Source organism: Gadus chalcogrammus, chromosome 7 (assembly GCF_026213295.1).
Source record: "Gadus chalcogrammus isolate NIFS_2021 chromosome 7, NIFS_Gcha_1.0, whole genome shotgun sequence".
Taxonomy (NCBI): Eukaryota; Metazoa; Chordata; class Actinopteri; order Gadiformes; family Gadidae; genus Gadus; species Gadus chalcogrammus.
The window spans coordinates 30543870-30563918 of NC_079418.1; the positions used below are offsets into that span (position 1 = coordinate 30543870).

The following is a 20049-nucleotide window of genomic DNA, read 5'->3' on the forward strand; positions in this document are numbered from 1 at the left end:
TTAAAGAGCTATAAATACGACTTTATAGACAAAGAGATCGAATTAAGAAATAGATAAATAAAGATATATAATTAAAGAATTATACATAAAGATGTGTAAAATAAAGAGTTTTAAATATAGATATATGAAATTAATATATTAAGAATATGTGGTATAAATAAAGATACATGAGATATAAAGATATAAAATGGAAAGAGACAGAAATAAAGATGTTTAAGATAAAGAGTAACTCATTTTTAAACTGTATTTATTTTAATATAGTTATTTAAATAAAGAAATTTAACATAAAGAGTTGAATTAAGATATATAAATAAAGATAAATAAAATGAAGACATGTAAATGAGGATAGTTAAAACAACGATTTATAGAGATTTTAATAAATTGAATAGATACGAAACCAGAGATAAAAAACAGAGATTTTAATAAAGAGATATGAATAAAGGGTTCACAGAGGTGACTGCGGGAGCACCAGATGTAATCTGAAGCAGATTTTGAATAACAAGGAGACCCCAACCCTCACGACGCTCTGATTGGCTAACGGGCTTGGACTAGCCTCTTATTGGCTGCTCGGCTCCCGTTAGGCCTGGTCTGCCATTGGCTGCCGACCGCCATCAGATTACCTCATCATATAAACCTGATGGGCCTCGGATCCAGAGCTCACATTTCTCACGGATGACGAGCAACCGCGATACCCGACGTTTGGAATCTAAAATCGCACTTTCCTGTTTCATTTATGACTATTGACTTCTCCTATCCTTTCGTTTTTTCGTTAAAGTGAATCCAAGTGTGACTTTTGCCTGACAGAAACTGAAACTGAAAGGCAGTCTTTACTTTTATCCAACCGGTGATTCGGTGGAGGATGACGTTGGTCCTGCGGTGAAGCGGCTCGTGCCTGCAGAGTCCTCTCGTGTTGGATGTCATTCTGGTCCACAGTGGTTCTCGTGAGCTCGTCTTTCCGGCAGCAGATGAGCCTCGCGGCCTGACCTCTCAGAGAGACCCCGTGATCAGCAGGTCAGTGATCGATCAGATCCGCCATGAACGTGATCGGCAGCTACCAGCATCACCACCTCATGCACGAGACCTTCCCATTCGTCCCGCGGTGCGCCCAGGAGCCCTACCTCCACAGCTGGGGCCCCCAGGCCTACCCGGCCGAGGCCGTGTACGGGGGGCCCCCGGGGGGCCACGACGCCCCGCTGGAGGGGCTGTCGGCCCGTGGCGGCACGCGCCGGCCACCGGGGCCCAAGAAGGAGCGACGGCGGACAGAGAGCATCAACACGGCCTTCGCGGAGCTCCGCGAGCGGATCCCCAACGTGCCCGCGGACACCAAGCTGTCAAAGATCAAGACGCTGCGGCTGGCCACCAGCTACATCTCCTACCTGATGGACGTGCTGGCCGCGGACTGCGGCCACGCCGATGGCTTCAAGGCGGACATCAAGAAGTTCGACAACCGAGAAACCAAGCGCAAGCGAGAACTGGTGGGTGCCCAGATGTGGAGGTTCAGTGGGTGTGTGATGTTGTGTTCAGGGGGAAGTTGAGGTTCACAGGTCTGACTCGAGCCAGTATAACTCGAATCCTCCCGAACAGGCCCATTTTGAACCGAACCCTCCCGAACAGGTCCAGTATAATCCGAATCCTCCCGAACAGGGCCAGTGTAACCCGAAAAGGCCCAGTATAACCCGAACCCAACAGTCCCAGTATAACCAGAACCCTATACCAAATTACCAGGCCTTCATGCTTTTATTAAGTTGGCCATTCAACGTTTCAGTCTGATACAACTTTCCTTTAAATCTTGAAGTGTTTAAATATTGTTGTTATATTTGAAGAGTCCTAGTTCAACATTTTAATAATGATTAGCTTCATGGTTATATGTCTTCCTCTCTTCTTGTTTTCGAAATCAATTAGCAGTTTAAATGATACTGGTGTTTGAAATAAATATAGTGGGCTACATATAAGATAATTAATATAATTCTATACATATGCCTACATAATTCATGTCCTATTTAATAAGGCTGGATCAGGCCTGGTTAATGAGGCACCACTCTTATGGAGACTGAAACTAACTAAACGAACCTTTACTTCGAGTTAAGTTGAGTGGTCCTTCCTTGCTTCACTCGGTGCTTATGCTATTTTATATCTTCTGAGAAGAGAAGCGTAAGTTTATGTCCTAACTTGTTTATTTACAATTTAATAACATTTAATTCAGTTGTAACAGCAGCACATATTTCTAAAGATAAAGGTATAACAAAAAATACGGGCAATAATGAAGTAAGAATAAAGTCTGACTCTTATGCAACAGAACAGATGTTTGTGAGTATAAATATCGGGATTTAGATCAGTCAGTTAATGACGCCTTATTTATCGGGTCTCGATGAGTGAATGTGTAACAGTGCCTATAGGCTATACAATTATGGGCAGGCTGCCTATGATACTGAATAGGCCCTTTAGAGATGTAGGCTACAATCAAAAATTGATAGCAGTTGTCTGTATATGTTAGGTCTATACAAAATTGTATGCATAATATGTCATTATATTGTTTAATATAATATATATTATTTATGATTTTGTGAACCTTTGGTGTTTCAGAGCGTAGGTTCTCTGTTATTAATGTTATAGTTTATACATGTATATATATATAAACTAGTATCATAGAATAATACAATATAGCGCTATATAATGTACTATATCATTGAATAATTTAGAATCCATCTATATTGGTTCAAAACGACGAGCAGGATTATCTATAGGCGTATAATATAATTAGGCCTATATAGAGTTATCTCATACGTTATAATCGATAAACTATCTCCAGCATTGTGCATATAATATAATATCATAATATAGGATATTATATGATATCATAATAATCTAAGATGTGCTATTATATAATAAAATATTATATTTCATAATATCATAATAATATATGATATTATATAGTGTAATAATATATTATGTTGTATTATATAACAATATATAATGAGTATATTTAATCTATAATGATATCTTGTTCCAGAGCGAATGGCTCAAGGAGTGTGGCTACTATTAAATAGGTATATAACTATGTTATTACCCGGCTCTTCTCAATGCCGTGGAACGCTCCGTTCACTTGCATGGGCCCTTCACAACTTCCGGTGGTGAATTATATTTGATAATTAGGTGGATTATATTTGATAATTCACCTTTACTAAAGGTAGTTGACCGCTCTGAAGGAAAACAAAGGATTTTTTGCCTCTAATGACGTCTTTGGTACCACTCCGCTCCGCACATAGTCCGGTGACTTGTCAACCCCAGCGTCTTCGGTTGCTAAGCGACGTCAACGTCTTTGGCGGACTATTTCTCTGCTGATCAACACTACGAATGCTGGTTACAAATGAATTGTAAAAAGACTTTTGTAATTGTAAAAGTTATTTTTTCTAACATATTATATGATGATTTATGGTTGGGTATTAATTAATCTATGATCCTTTTCTGGTTCCAGAGCGACGGGCTGCAGGAGTCGGCGGCGGGGGAGAAGCGTCTGAAGGGCCGGACGGGCTGGCCGCAGCAGGTCTGGGCGCTGGAGCTCAACCCGTAAAGCCCGGGAGAAGTCCTGAGCGGGTCTGCGCCCTGGACCTCACCCCGAGGGGACCATGGGCAGGACTGGCCTCTGGACCTCAGCCCGTGAGGACCGGAGCGGGGCTTGGCCCTGGAGCTCAGACCTAGGGGACCCGGGGCCCACACTGTAGGGTTATGAAGGAGGCAGGAGCCTGGTCCCGGACCGGAGAGACACTGAGACCTGGTGATGATATCGGAGACTGTCCGTCCTGTTGCTGTTTGATGTTGGATCTACCTCAGAAATATCGTCCGTTTAAGAAGATTTAATCCATTAGGACTTTTAGGCTTCGAGAGATTGGACGAATAGAACAACGTATTCATTATACATGCTGTATGGTTATAATAAAGGATTGTTATCGTTATTATATTATAATAAATTATAATAAAGATTTAATTTAGGACACACGTGTTCATTGGACTGTCTGATTGCTTTGGATCCGCGTCCACATGGTCCAGGATTTTATAAAAAACTAGGTTAAATTAAAATAAAACATTATTGAAATTAACTTCAACCATGAACTATGAAACCTATTAAATTACTTCAAAATATCCTTCGAGTAAAAAGTCCAAATGGAAACACAACCACATTAACCTGCGGCCATGGAGCTCAAATAACGTCATTTTTTAAATAATAACAGCTTTTTTACTACATATATTCTATCTATATCTATATCTATAAAAATAAATTAAAAAATATATAGGCTATAGAAACAATTTAAATATTAAGTTATTTAGTATATATAGGCTAAGGAGAAACATCTGAGGATATATCCGAGACAGTGACTTTCTCTCTTTCTGAATACTGGTCTCAGCAAGACGTTTTTAAAAATAGAAAATAGGCCTATCTTATGATACTAAAATATGACATATTTAGTTGATCATGGAATCGGTGGGGAAATCTACAATACTTTTTCTCAGGAGTCCCTATTTCTTCCAAACGCCAATACCGAGGTCAGATTTCTCTTGAAGAGTCTCGACCTTTGTTTAAAATATGCCCAACATTGAGGAGCTTCTTAGAAGGCTCATAGAAAAACTATAGGCTGTTACTTTCCCCATTGTGTTAGAGCATTTAAAGCTTTAGCAGGAGAATCCTTCCTCTGAAACACATGATCAGCTCTTTACTCCGGTCTACCTTGACGAAGACTCCGGTCTGCTTGAGGAAGACTGCGGTCTTCTTGAAGAAGACTCTGGTCTGCTTGAGGAAGACTCCGGTCTTCTTGAGGAAGACTCCGGTCTGCTGAGCGCAAGGACATATAGTGCACGCCACGCAGCCGGCTGGGTAGACAGACAGGTGGGCTTTCCAAAAATGTAATTCGGGCCGAATGATTGATTGATTGATGATTGATGGATTCTAAGATAATTAAGAAAATTAAGGAAAGCGAACAAACATGGCTCTAAGCTAAATCTCTTACCATATCTTCAAGCATACTTTGACCCACAGAGTCCTCCGTGGTCTCTGATCGATCGGGGTTACGGCGAAACCGTGGGGCCACGGTGCTAGTACTGCACCAAGACAGAACCGTATGGCGTTTTTTTTTTATGTAGGCTACTTCGAAAATGTGTGTAGTAGCCTACCCTTCTTCACATTAGGCCCGTTTCTTCGTGTCTTTTAGATTTTTACTCAGTCGTCGGGATGATCACCTTCTCCGGTTATTGAAGAATAGAAAATAAACGATGCTCCTAGAAATAGACCGCAGCCCCCTCTAGTGCAGGGACATGGTATGGCCCAACAGATCGCTGGAGGCAGAGCTATAGAGAGAGATCTACCACTCTGGCTGGAGGCAGGGGCCTCTCAACATGGCGCGGTCCTCATCGTGTTAAAAAACGGGGCTGAAGCGGGTGTATGCAAACAAAGTGAATGCCAAATTAATTGTGTTACAGGGTGAACCATTTTGCTTTTCTGTTGCTTGCAGACAAAAAAGTGTTTTAGTGTCACCCCCAGTGTGAATGTCACCTAGATGTATGATGGATCATGGACCGATATGCAGGGGCGTAGCCAGGACATTATTACTGTGTTGGCCAGCTCTTATTTTTGGGGTAGCACTTGATTGTCAAGGGGGGGTATTTATTCATAATGTCAAAATATAACACTTTAAATAAGAATGATAAGTCAAAGTTAGATCAAACTAATAGTGCATATATTTCAGCTTTCTTTAGGCCGTTTCCGTTCAGGTTTTTTTAATTGTAAAAAAATATAATTTAATTATAGATATATATTATTTTGATCAGACTTGGGGGGGACAAGCGGGTTGGCCTGCCCACAAGCCACATTTACCCCAGTCTACTAGGTAGGCTGGTCTGGTTCCAGCCTAAAACTAGGTGGACACACCCACTTGTGATGCCACTAAAACAGATTTGAGGCAGATTTGTGAACAGCTTGTAATGGCTAATCACACTCGCACCTGGTGGCATAATATCACCCCTTTAAAGGCTACTTAAATGTGACAGTCAGACACATTTAAGTAGCCTGAGTGTTTAACAAATATTAACACTGCCCACTATGAACTCTTATATTATAGGGGTCTATTCTCATCTCCTTGGTGTTTTGAGCCACAGGCGAGGAGCACAACGTGACGCGATACACACACGTGTTGGTGTAATGTCGCCTTCAAAACAGCTCGGAGGTTTGGAAGCTCCTACGTGTCTTTACGTTAACCTTCCCGTCTTCCGAAATAAGAGTGTTCAGGAAACGGCCCTCAGAAGTTCGAAGACATAAAACAGGAAAAACAGATTGTTCGTGAGACGAGACTTCATAACAGGTATGTATGCCCGCAGGGAACTTTTTGGGGCTTCTTTGCTGAATCAGTTATTAGATCTGCATGGCTGCTTGCGATGGTTGAACAAGAGCAAGAATTTATCAGGTGATGTTTATAATTGTAAGCTATAACGTATCGTAATACAAATGTTAGAATGGGTGTTAAGTTTGCCTCTTAGTGCTTGCTGCAAGTTCACTTTAGTCTATCAATGAAATGGGCAGCCATTGTTGTACCGTGATCTTGGAGGACTCGTGTAGCTTTACTTTCGCATGAAACTCACGAGCGAAAACTCAGACCCAACAGAGTGTTAAAAGCACTTTCCGAGCTTAAGGTCCAAACCTCCCGGAAACTGATTGTTTTGAAGGCGGCATAATACCACACATGGCCAGGAAACCTACCACTCCATAAAAACATACAGAAATTTGTCTTCTCATTTCCTATTCCCTATATATTGAACAAAACTAGATATTTAACTATTTAGGGAATAAGGAAATTAGGAATTCAGACACTAATGGTGCGCCTTAGTAGTGAAAACAGTTTTGTACTCTCTAAGGAAGGACCCTATCTAGTGTCGTAATGATAGGATAGGACTAATCAGCACTCGGGGGAGGGATGGTAGGTGAGGACCAATCAGTGGTCGGGGGAGGGATGATAGGTTAGGACCAATCAGCACCCGAGGGAGGGATCTTCAGTTGTCTGCCAAACTAAAAGAAAACAATCGCGCCAGAGGAAAGGAGGACCAATCAAAATAATTTGAGTGATTTAAAGCAGATGAGACCAGTTGAGTCTGTACAATATGTTTATTATTATCATTAATAGGCAGCTACACGCACATATACACATCGTTTTATATCTATATATATGTATATATAAATACATAAATATGTATATATATCCATATATATGTATCCTTCTGCGCTACACAGGATACAAGCTAACGGGTAACAGGACTGGCACGGCTAATTAAATTCTACACGCAAAATAAAGGATAGGATACAAATACAATCCATACACAAAGTCAACAAGTCTAGTAAACCAGGAGATCCATCAGCCAGAGGGAGAGAGGTAATGAGAGACGGTAGATAATGAGAGATAATGAGACAGTTCATGATAAGAGAGAAGATAATGAGAGATCATGAGACAGTAGATAAGAGAGAAGATACTGAGAGATAATGAGACAGAAGATGATGGGAGAGAAGATAATGAGATAATGAGAGCAGATATTGAGAAAAGGAAGAGAGAAGATAACGATAGAGAGAGAGTAGACCATGAGAGCAAGAGAGAGACAGAAGATAATGAGAGAGAGACCGTAGTTAATGAGAGAGAGAGCAGATGAAGAGAGAGACAGTAGAAAACGAGAGCAGCGAGAGACAGAGGCGGACAGCGAGAGAGGGGGGGGAGATCAGAGTGGACATGATTCTGTCGCGGCACACCGGGCTATATTTAGTACCAGGGGGTCCATGGGGTCAGAAGGCCGGTCTGTCGTGGGGGGGGGAGGACGGTTTCCATGTTCTGCCCGGGGACAGCAGCCCCCCGGAACCCCTCAGAACCGACCAATGACAGCAGGCCAGCGGCTGCAGCGGCGGGTTCAGTCAGGCCAGGGGTTGCCGTGGCGACGGAGGAGCGGATGGCGGTGCTGATGGGGGGGGGGGGGGGGGGGGGCGGCGGCTAGTCGAGCTGCTTGGCCCCGTCGGCCTTGGGCTCCATGCGGGTCTTGCTGCTCTTCACCATGTAGATGAAGTAGGTGAGCGTCTCCTTCTCGTTCACCGGGATGTTCCGGAAGTGGCGGCTCACCGTCTGGAACGCACCCGAGACAGCATGGACGGGTTAGCACGGACGGCTAGCACGGACAGCTAGCACGGCGCGTTGGCAAGGATATTGAGACAGTAGGCTAGTCAGCAGCTCGTCAGCCAGGGGCCCAGATGGCAGATAGTCAGCAGGAGGGCTAGACTGGTGGTTGGCTTAGCTCAGGAGGTAGAGCAGTTGTCTTGTAACCGAAAGGATGCTAGTTCGATCCCCAGCTCCTCCTAGCTGAGTGTTGATGCGTCCCTGAGCGAGACACTTAACCCTAACTGCTCCTGACGAGCTGGCTGTCGCCTTGCATGGTCGACTCTGCCGTCGGTGTGTCAATGTGTGTATTAACCGATTAACTGTAACTCGCTTTGGATAAAAGCGTCTGGTAAATGCCCATCTTCAACTCTTCAATGTAGCTTAAAGCAACACTTGCAGCCCAGGTCACGTGACAGCAACAGTGTTATTATGGGAAGCAGTCTAGACGTGATACAGAGCAACTTCCAGCTCCCTACACCGCCTCTCTTGACCACCACCCTGATTTACCTCTCCTTCCTACACCACCTCCTGTTTTTACCATGAGGTGTTTACCTTGAGGACTCGGGTAAACACACCGTGAGGACTAGGGGTGTAACGGTACACGTATTTGTACCGAACCATCACGGTACAGGCACTTCGGAGCGGTTACAGAGGTGTACCGCGGTACGTAAATGTGGCGTACATAGCGGGCAACGATCGTCGAATAGTCGGGAGTCACGTAGAATATCGAATAATGAATGTGACTATCGTTATTTATTACACGTCTCTTCTCAATGCTGTTGAACGCTCCGTCGACTTGCATGGGCCTTCACAACTTCCGGTGGTGACCAGCGTCCTCGGTTGCTAAGCGACGTCAACGTCTTTGGCGGACTATTTCTGCTGACTATTTTTCTGAATGCTGGTAACAAATAAATTGTAAAAAGACACACCGTGTGAAGTTATATAATTGACGTGTCTAGTTCACCGTCATGCAGGCTGTGTTCAGTAAAATAAATAAATTGTTAGCGTTCCGTTTTCGGCGCATGTAGGTCTATCTGCCTAAGCCCACGTTGAAATAATTTTGATGTTGAATGTTGATGGCGTAGTTGTTGAAATAGACAGATTGATTTCATACAAATCATACAAGCCTCTCCCGGCGTCATTGTGTGTGTGTGCGTGGGATGTTCTTGATTGAGAGATTTTCGAATATTATTCGAATACTTCTCATCGAATAGTGTTTTCGCCAGAAATGCACATCCCAAGCACACACATTTGAAAAGGCTCCACCCAGGTGTTACTATCACTGTTGCTGTGAAAAAAAAAAAAAAAGAAGAGCTGTGCAAACCCAGCTCACGACACTATTTCAACAACCCCTGTCTGGGAATTCAGAAATGCAAACGCCATAACCAAGTTTATTGGTGTTTTCATTGCTGCTGATCTACAGCCATTCTCCGTTGTTGACAAACAAGCAGCTTTTTTAAATTTTCCCCGTAACTATGAACCGTACCATGATTTAAAAACCGAGGTACGTACCGAACCGTGACTTTTGTGTACCGTTACACCCCTAGTGAGGACTCGGGTAAACACAACGTGAGGACTCGTGTAAACACACCGTGAGGACCGGAACACCAGCACTCTCTCATGGTCCAAGAAAGACATACAGGTAGGTATTAGGGTTGCCTCGGTATACGGTATTACCGGTGTTGAGGCCAACACCGATTACGAGTTATTATTATTTATTTTTTCCAGTAATAAAAAAAAAAAAACTGTAAAAATGAATATTATAATTAAGAAAATAAAAATGTGTAAAATAGGCCAGTTCTGCTCTGTGCGGAAGAGAACTGGCGCGCTTTCTTACAATACCGGTAACCATAGCAACGGCGGTAAACAAACCCTGCGAAGCCCAATCCCTACGAGAGCTCCTTGCGCTACGGCCATCCGGAGGCGCACAGAGCTTTTGGCCGTGATATAATATATACAATTATATTATACTATTATATATGGAACGTTATAAGACGCTGTCACCGAGAATTGGCGCGCTGCCAGAAGCTGTCACCGAGTGTGAGAGGAGAGTTGACGGAGAAGATGGAGGTTGACCTAGTTTCAAAGTTTATACTCAGTAATACCGGTGTTGACACGAGCGTATTACTCGGTGTGAAAATGTCCACACCGCGACAACCCTACTAGGTATACTGACATGTATACAGATCGACACAGAGAGGGAGGTAGACAGACATGTAGGTAAACAGACAGACAGGTAGGTGAACCGACATGTAGGTGAACAGACAAGTAGAAAGAAAGACAGGGGATCAGACAGACAGAATAGACACGTGAACAGACAGTTAGAGAGACAGACAGGGGAATAGACACGTGAACAGAGAGCTGAACAGACAGTTAGAGAGACAGACAGACGGATAGGTTACCTCAGCTAGCTGGGCCTTGTTGAGGCCTGGCCGGGTCTGGAGCTTGTAGTGTCTCTTATAGCGCCGCAGTGTGTTCACCTGCAGCTGGAACAGATCCACCTGCACACACACAACAACATTATGGCATGGAACAACAAAGTCCTATAGGATGGAAGGAAGTCACCAAGGCAGGAGATACAAATCATACATAAGTCTTTTAAACGCAAAAAAACTTTCTTGGATATTTACTCTTTATGTATTTTGGAACACGACCCACTTAAGGTCGAATGAAGGCACATGCGCGTGCAGAGTTTCAATGAAATGGCAATGCAGAACGAGGAGTGCAGAGTTGGTTCGTTAAGAAAATAGATGTCGAGGCGCTAGTGCTAAAAACTGAATAAGACCCCCTAGAAAATAAAAACACGTAAAACGTATTTAAAGCGAGGGAACACGATGGACGGTCAACGACCACTGACATTTTCCCGTCTAACAAAGGGATTGTAAAAGTAGCAAATGCTAGTCTTGAGCCCTGGGGATGAATGTGGCGTAACCATGGTTACCTCTGGGACCTCTACGTCGTGGTCAGGTGACTCTCCCCCATCGTCGCTCGTCTTCCTCTTCCTCTTGTTTCGGACGCTCTGGATGAAGTTCTTATGGAAGTCACATATGTAGAGGTGACGGACCTACCAACACAATAAGGCACAGAACCATTTAACACACACACAGCCATTAGACAAACACGCACACACCGCCATTAGACACACACACACACACACACACACACACACACCGCCATTGGAGACACACATATTCACAGCGCCATTTGAGACACACACACACACACTTAACAAAGACAAAACACACACATGCACACACAGACATAGTCAAACACATGAACACAGACGCACACGTGGACATAGACACCAACTCGTTCATCACAAAGCCCTGTCCCGTGCTCCGGGTGCACTCCCGCAGTTACCATAACAACACGTCGACACTCACACTCTTGTCGATGTCCAGCTTGAGCTTCTTCTGGGAGATGCTCTTCTGGATCCTCTTGCTGAACGAAGCGTTGCCCGCCGACCGCCCGCAGCGCTGCCCGTCCTCCAGCAGGCAGCAGCTCTGCCCGCAGCCCGGTGGGGCCGGAGGTCCGTCGTGGCTGTCCTCCTCGGTGCTGAACCCGTTCATAGCGCCTCCTCTGGGGGGCTGCTCTGCTCCCGCGGCCCTGGAGGAGCTCCGAGGCTAGGCTAATGAGTGTAGCTTCAGAAATATGGAAACTAGTCCAGACACATACAGGAGCGGTCCGGCTGTTTTTAAATCTCCATTCAAACTTTAAGCTGACGTTGTCGCTGATGTGTCCGTGAAACTAAAACTTATCCTAGAAAGGAAGTAAAAAACGCAAAGGAATGAAATCAGAGGACCGACGGACTCCTTTGACGGCTAACCTTGTGAGTCTCAAATGTTTCGTCTCATCCTAACGTCCGTAAAGAAGCTGCACACTGCCACCGAGACGACGAGGCGTTGGCGTATTCGTATTGAGAATTAAATAAAGTGGGAATAAATACGGTTAAATTCACTGCGGAGTTCAACAAAGTCCTCAAGCACCGCAGAACTGCCTCACGTACAATGGAATAGATTCGTACATCGGAAGTGACATGCCTTAAACCGCATTGGTCAGTTGTATAGGAGGCGGGACCGAAGGGGTAATTATGGCTCGTCAATTGGACAAACTTCACGTCAGTCAAATCCCGTACTTCCTCGTTCAGGTTGCTGTTTGTTTCCTAGTTCCTCGTTGGGAATGTTCGTGTCCACATGATCCGACCGTATGGATTCAAACGGCAGAAACATCGTCAATCGTATGATATGTGTTGAAATTTCGTGTTGATTCAAGTGATACAAGATACAACTTATATGATTGAACTTACTTATGTGTCATGGAGCGCTGTCGGGCATGAAGTATGTGCAACCATGCACGGACGCTTGAGGAAAAATAAAAACATAAAGAAATATTTTTTTTATACACAAATTTCAACCTGTTCTATAAAGAATAGTTAAAATGATGAGGGGGCAATTCGACTCCCAAATTTGAAGCAATTCGAAACCCTTGTTGTTAATGCGTGTTGTTATAACGCCAACATGTCATTCTGCCGTCGGCCACGGGTCTGAGACAAAGTTCCACCGATTAATTTGCTGTTTATACCAATGCCATGTACAGGAGAACGAGATGTTATGATCAATAGATTATAACATAACATCCTATAACGTCCTATAACAACAGCGTTCACATACTGGCTGCCTTGCATGCGTTGTTATCCAGGACCTTGACAATGTGGTAGTATGTTGTGTGACAGTGGATATCAATAGTGATAGCGATACAAGCTATAGAGCAGGGGACACCAACCTTTTTGAACCTGAGAGCTCCTTCATGGGTACTGAGTCATACGAAGGGCACCCAGTTTGATACACTCTTCTGAAATAACAAATTTGCTCAGTTTGCCTTTAGTACGGTGGCGCTGAGCATTCACCAAATAAAAAAAAGTTTCACAGCTAATATAGCCGTTAGCACACTCAGAATTTCGTAATTACGAGATACGGATCTCGTAATTATGAGATAAAGATCTCGTAATTACGAGATGAGATATCATATTTACGACATAAGGATCTCGTTTACGAGAAAAGGATCACGCCTCTCATTCATCAATAACGTTGCTGGCTAGCTGCAGGCCGGCAAAGATGACGCTATCCGACGCTATCGTATTTAATCTCCTGCTCGGGTTGAGGCATTGGGAAATATTGATGTTCCTTAAAAGTGAGGAGGGCATTAAGTATGTCAACATTGCGCAGACATCTGAAGTCATTGGCCGGCAAAGATTACGCTATCCGACGCTATCGTACTTTATTTCCTGCTCGGGTTGAGGCATTGGGAAATATGGATGTTCCTTAAAAGTGAGGAGGGCATTAATATAACATTGCGCAGACATCTGAAGTCATTGGCCGGCAAAGATGACGCTATCCGACGCTATCGTATTTTATTTCCTGCTCGGGTTGAGGCATTGGGAAATATTGATGTTCCTTAAAAGTGAGGAGGGCATTAATATAAGTATGTCAACATTGCGCAGACGAAGTCATTGGGACTGCTCAGGAGAAAAGCCCAGTCGGACCTGCTACAAGTGGCTCTCTTCCTGCAGGAGCAGTTGAACCAGTACGGGATGCTTCACGGATACAAATTGATGCATCTGAAATGCATCCAAGCAGGCTTGGTAGTCACTCATACTATCAATCTTTAAAGATATTTAAACTTTGACGCGACATTCGCGTGATGACAGCCAATCGGCGTTCAACAGCCTGGCCACTGAGTGACATAATGTAACGTAACAGCCAGAGAAAGTGATTGTTACCGTTTGCGACTCCCGGAGCTCTTTATTTAAGCAATAGATCACGCCAGGCTGTGGTATGTGCTCATTATACCACTGTTATATACCACTACTTCTTATTATACCACTTCACAGTGGTATAATAAGAAGTAGAAACAGTAACAAAGTAAAACATATGTTGGATGATGGAGAGGGTGTAAATGTTGTTACTCCGGGAGTGAGCAAGGCGATGGAGAGACTAACGAAAGCTTAGGCACACGGCGAGTGAACTGCTCCATAGGATAAATTGCCGGCGAACCGCTCTATCGGAGCCTTCTCTCGGAGGGACGCTAAAGTGTGTTGCATAGCAACCGTAGATGCATAGCGGCAGCCAGGAGGGACTACTTTTTTGTATTCTTTAATAAAACAGCTACTTTGACTTTCTTGTTTTTTTTTTAAAATGTAGTGTGTCTATGACTTTCGTTTTGCCAATAGTAACCGTTGTATAAAAGCAATAGATCACATCAGTCAGTTTTTTTTAAATAATTTAACAACTGACAGGGTTTGCCTTTACTATGAACATAGTATTTTTTAATTTGAATACATTAATTATGTGACACACTGTCACAGCCAATATTAAAACAAAATCGAATGTGGGCAGTGGGACAAAAATTATATTTCCCCACAAAAACGATATTTTATTGATTTGTATAAAAACAATTTAGCTCAATTTCCAATTAATTAACAATTAATTGGAAAAGAGCTTGAGGTAAGACGTTTTCTGAACAATAATGCATGGTATAAAGTTAAACACATAATGCACTGCTGTATTCAACTTTTAAGAGCTGCAATGTGAGGGGCCAGCCACATGCCCTTTAAACCACCACGACAACAACATTTCCACTTCTGGGTTCCACTGAACAATTAACGCGTCAATATTCGAGGGGCTTTGGCATATCAAATGATGGAACAAGCATCCCGTAGGCCTACTGGTTCAACTGCTCCTGCAGGAAGAGAGCCACTTGTAGCAGCTCCGACTGGGCTTTTCTCCTGAACAGTCCCAATGACCAGATGTCTGCGCAATGTTGAAATACTTATATTAATGCCCTCCTCGCTTTTAAGGAACATCAATATTTCCCAATGCCTCAACCCGAGCAGGAGATTAAATACGATAGCGTCGGATAGCGTCATCTTTGCCGGCCTGCAGCTAGCCAGCAACGTTATTGATGAATGAGAGGCGTGATCCCTTTCTCGTAAACGAGATCCTTATGTCGTAAATATGATATCTTATCTCGTAATTACGAGATCTTTATCTCATAATTACGAGATCCTTATCTCGTAATTACGAGATCCTGAGTGTGCTAACGGCTACATTAGCTGTGAAACTTTTTTTTATTTGGTGAATGCTCAGCGCCACCGTACTTTAGTTATATATTATTATTAATGATTAATGATACTCATCTATGTGAAGACACTGATCATGTTAATGATATCTCACAATAATTACCAACAATGACTTAAAAAAGGTGGGAAAGAGTTGTTCAAGAATGAGTTGTGCTATTTTTTAGAACAGGCCTGCGGGCGCCCCATGTGGTCCTTGCGGGCGCCCCGAGGCCCGCGGGCACTGTGTTGGTGACCCCTGCTACAGAGAAAGGTATAGACTCACATCTACAGGGAAAGGCACGGACTTAGCTACAGAGAAAGGTACAGACTCATAGCTATAGAGAAAGACACAGACTCATAGCTATAGAGAAAGGCACGGACTCATAGCTATAGAGAAGGGCACGGACTCATAGCTATAGAGAAAGGTATAGACTCACATCTACAGAGAAAGGCACAGACTCATAGCTATAGAGAAAGTTACGGACTCATAGCTATAGAGAAAGGTACAGACTCATAGCTATAGAGAAGGGCACGGACTCATAGCTATAGAGAACGGCAGATAACCAAAGTCAGCTCCCCCAGCAGGATATCAAACCACACTAACAATACAAGCCCCGGTCACCCACCTCCCCAGTACAACCATTACTCACCCATTTACACTCTAATGTAGTCTAGCATAGTCTAACATAGTCTAATGTAGTCTAATGCAGTCGTATATAGGCTAATGCAGTCTTACATAGTCTAATGAAGTCTAAAATAGTAGAATGATGTCTGATGCCGTCTAAACCAGTCTACTGTGGTCCATTGTAGTCTAACATAGTCTAATCCAGCCTAACATATTTTATGCAGTCTAACATATTTTATGCAGTCTAACGTGGTCTGATGCAGTCGAATGCAGTTGAATGCAGTCTAACATTGTCTAATGCAGTCTAACATAGTGTCATATAGTAATATGCAGTCTAGTGTATCCTAATATAATATTATGCAGTCTAATAATAATGTAACAAAACGCATGATGGATAGTTAGCTGTAACAACAGCCAGACACAGACCAGAGACCTCATTCCAAATATAGAAACCCTTTTATTTACACAATAGGCAAAACTATCATGCCATCTCAGATTAGTTCATCAGCACGTCCCATAACTAAATACACTTTTACAATTGCATGTTCAGTAGAAAAAAATACATCTATTTAATCAGATACAAAATGTACACTTCTCTGACCGCTGGCCATGAACATTAGAAATCATTTCTTGCATCGTCTTCACAATTTTCATCAGGAACAATTATTCACCACAAGGTTGTGTCAAAACGTTCAAAGAAAGATTTGAAACCCAAACATTTAGAAAAACAATCGACGGACACAGAGTCTCCCCCGCGAATGACTTGGAAGTGTGGAAATACACAAAGTTAAGGAGCATGAACTTTGTATACATTGCGTAAAATATGTCTAATACACTGTATTATATATATATAATACACTATAATATATATCACTTCTAGTGTATTATATATAACACACTATATTATATATATATATTAAACCACTATAGTTATATATCTATAGATGTAGATATATATACACATATATATCTAGACCCCCAGACTTTAGGTTTTGAAATGTTATCCTACATCGTTGCGCTACAGCTTCTACACATCGTTTCGCTCAACATCTGCCCCTCATCCCGACGTTCCAGTGAACATCACTGGGGATTAGTCCTAGTTCACTCAGCTATTAGTGGGTCACTAAGGGATTAGTAGGGGTTAGCCGGCTAGTCGTTTGCTCTGGACTACGAATCACTAGGCAGTGTTTGTGTGTAAGACCTTTCAGATCTTTCAAACCATTTTTCAAATCAAAAATGTATCATCAAATATGTTTAGCTTATAAATCAGCTGTCTGCATACCAGCGACCCCAAATGAGGTCCCGCCCCCAGGTAACTATCACCCTGATATCAGCTAGCATGGCACTGATATCAGCTAGCATGGCCTCTGCTAACTACCACACTGATATCAGCTTGTCCGGTGGCATCTGTAAACTACCATGCTAAAAGCTGCAAGCATCAATGCATGAAAAGATTCCTTTGATTATTCTAGGAAGACAAAGTTGGCCCCATATTAACACTTTCAATTAACATAAAACACAGGCCGGTTCAGATGCTAACATAGCTTCCATGGCAGTGTAGAAGCTAACGTAGCTTTCATACAAGCGTAGACACTAATGTAGCTTCCATACCAGCATAGCCAAAGACAACCCTCTACCATGACTGCATATCATTTACCCAACAAAACCCTCTCTATGCATGGAGGTCGCCACAGAACGTTTTGTGACTGACAACTGATCAAACATCACTGAAGAAGAGAGATAGTGCAAAGACCTCTTGGCCGTAAATATGGAGTTGATTATGATTCCAGTGGACAACATAAATGAACAAAAAAATAATAACATTCAAAACATTACATGAGCATACATCAAATTAACCTAAAAGACCTAACATGAGCCCTAAAGGTGCCGTAGGAAGAGATCAAAGCCAGTGGTGAGTCCTTTGTTAGAAAAGGTCAAAGCCATCAGTCAGCTGTTAGTGAGTCAATTGGGCCGCGAGAATATCTTTTCTGAGTCAGTCTGACCCGGTCAGCTACTCTTAAAGGTTGAGTTGCCTCGCTTCCGTTGACCAGCCTTTGGTCCAACGAACCATCCGTCCACTCTACCAGTCCAAAGATCAGCCCAATCACAGCTCACGCACCATCTGATTGGCCCAAACTGGTATGGTCATCCTCCTACAACCAAAGGTTCGAAGGAGGAGCACATTTCAACTTTAGCTCGCTCCTGGATATTTTCTGACCAATCGGGACATCTCTTTACTGATTGGTTCACTGTATCCCTCTAGCATGTCCATCACAGGTGTTTGAAATGCAGCAATTCTTACTGGAGGAGAAACGTAGGGAGGGTGGGGACAATTTTTGGTTGTTTAGTTTCAGAATCTGGCTCTCTTCTAATCTCTCTCTTTACAATGCTCAAATCTTATCTACAGCAGCTTAAAAGCAAATAATAGGAACTTTAGAGACATAACATAAATACATTAGACAGATAAAACCCTACTGATGACTAAACGCCCACACATTTTAGACATGTAGTACACATGTTAGACATGTGATACAGATGTTAGACATGTAATATTGATGTTAGACATGTAGTACACATGTTAGACATGTAGTACACATGTTAGACATGTGATACAGATGTTAGACATGTCATATATTGATGTTAGACATGTAGTACACATGTTAGACATGTAGTACACATGTTAGACATGTTCTACTTTGAAATGTAACACAGATATAAGACGTGAACAGACCACTTGTTTTAGAAAAGGGCAGAACTTAACTTTAAAAGGAAGGACAACGTTGCGCTCGGACTCTAAACTAGTCGACGTATGGAATTGGGTCTCAAAGACAATATTTTATAGCAAATATTCAAATTTCCCAAAGAGACCTCCAGCTGAGCGGTCAGAGCTGGAGCTCGGGTCGAGATCAAGGCACTGCGTTTAGCTTGTGGTCACAAGTCCTTCCTGCTCTACGAACTACCTCATATTAACATGATGTCATCGTTATTTAAAGTGTCGTAAGCACTATGTTTTGACACGACGTGGTGTTTTCGATTTAACATGAATGATAACATATTCACACGACGTCATGATCATTTAAACGTGATGCGATCACATCGTTTTACCTCGTCGTCATATCATCAGGTTGTCGTCACATCGTTTCAACATGTCGTCATCACATCACCTCAACATGATATCATTTCAACATGATGTCATCCTTATTTACATCCACGCCAATTTAGCCCCATCCTCATTTAGCCCTCAACCCCCCTTTCACGACATCATCAGCGAGCAGCCTGACAGATTGTCCCTGTTCTTGTGTGGAGCTCTAGCGTGTGTGTGTGTGTGCATATGTATGTGTGTCTCCTCACTGTGTCTGCAAGTCTTTGCTGAATCAGTCTGACTCGCTCCTCTCATGGGTGTCAGGATGTGTTTAACTCAGAGAGAGAGAGAGAGAGAGAGAGAGAGAGAGAGAGAGAGAGAGAGAGAGAGAGAGAGAGAGAGAGAGAGAGAGAGAGAGAGAGAGAGAGAGAGAGAGAGAGAGAGAGAGAGAGAGAGAGAGAGAGAGAGAGAGAGAGAGAGAGAGAGAGAGACTTTTGTTCTCAGTACAGTACATCTTAATCTTCCAGTAAGGGTTTAGGATCCTCCCTGTTAGAAAGTAGCCTCTTTTTATAGTGGGAGGAGCTATTGATTACCCTGAATCACCACTTGGTGTCCCTTGTGGAGGTGAGGTGAAGCTGAATAAACTTGCAGTTTCTAACACTCCCCATTGATCCAACTGGTAATCTATTGGTTGATGGATTCTGTTTTAGATTCTATTCTCTAACCAGGGTGTATATTATAATGTGTGAACTGTAGGGGGTACATCATAAAGTCTGCTCTACGTGTTGGTCGAAGGCCAGAATGTGTGACGCATGAGGAGGTTCTAGACTGTACTGTCTAGTACTGTCTAGTACTGTTCTGCAGCAGGGCCAGGTCCCGGTCCGGCGGGGTCCTAGTCCGCTCCCGGGTTGAAGTGGTCCAGCACCGTGGCGTTGGTCTTCTCAAACAGCCACTGCTGGCTGGGGGAGGAGGCGCTGCAGGTGCTCATGAAGACGCGGTGCTCCGACGGACTGCTGTCAACACAGCTGTTGCTGACCGGGTGGTACAG

General features: G+C 43.1%; 3 protein-coding genes across 3 annotated transcripts in view; 1 reads left to right on the top strand and 2 right to left on the bottom strand.

Moving 5' to 3' along the window:
* The first annotated feature begins 652 nt into the window (after positions 1–652).
* LOC130385881 (heart- and neural crest derivatives-expressed protein 1-like) lies at positions 653–5187 on the top strand. The gene is made up of 2 exons (XM_056594634.1): positions 653–1475; positions 3476–5187. Exons 1-2 carry the CDS (start codon positions 1035–1037, stop codon positions 3569–3571), a joined length of 537 nt encoding a protein of 178 aa, XP_056450609.1. The 5' UTR covers positions 653–1034; the 3' UTR covers positions 3572–5187.
* A 1923-nt stretch (positions 5188–7110) lies between these two features.
* On the bottom strand, positions 7111–13488 carry sap30l (sap30-like). The gene is made up of 5 exons (XM_056594199.1): positions 12960–13488; positions 11561–12537; positions 11119–11241; positions 10580–10678; positions 7111–8144 (listed from the first exon to the last, which is right to left on the bottom strand). Exons 2-5 carry the CDS (start codon positions 11744–11746, stop codon positions 8016–8018), a joined length of 537 nt encoding a protein of 178 aa, XP_056450174.1. The 5' UTR covers positions 11747–12537; positions 12960–13488; the 3' UTR covers positions 7111–8015.
* A 2434-nt stretch (positions 13489–15922) lies between these two features.
* The window catches only part of LOC130385605 (polypeptide N-acetylgalactosaminyltransferase 10), a 21105-nt gene continuing 16978 nt past the window's right edge, over positions 15923–20049 (bottom strand). The window contains exon 12 of the mRNA XM_056594198.1: positions 15923–20049. This exon is cut by the window's right edge and continues 9 nt beyond it. Coding sequence (XP_056450173.1) covers positions 19894–20049 — 156 coding nt within the window. The 3' untranslated portion in view covers positions 15923–19893.

Coding starts and splice junctions, on each gene's coding strand:
- LOC130385881 (XM_056594634.1), top strand. CDS start 1,035: ATGAACGTGATCGGCAGCTACCAGCATCACCACCTCATGCACGAGACC. Junction 1,476..3,475: donor CCAAGCGCAAGCGAGAACTG/GTGGGTGCCCAG, acceptor TTCTGGTTCCAG/AGCGACGGGCTGCAGGAGTC.
- sap30l (XM_056594199.1), bottom strand. CDS start 11,746: ATGAACGGGTTCAGCACCGAGGAGGACAGCCACGACGGACCTCCGGCC. Junction 10,679..11,118: donor ACGACGTAGAGGTCCCAGAG/GTAACCATGGTT, acceptor GTGTGTGTGCAG/GTGGATCTGTTCCAGCTGCA. Junction 8,145..10,579: donor ACAAGGCCCAGCTAGCTGAG/GTAACCTATCCG, acceptor GGTGCGTTCCAG/ACGGTGAGCCGCCACTTCCG.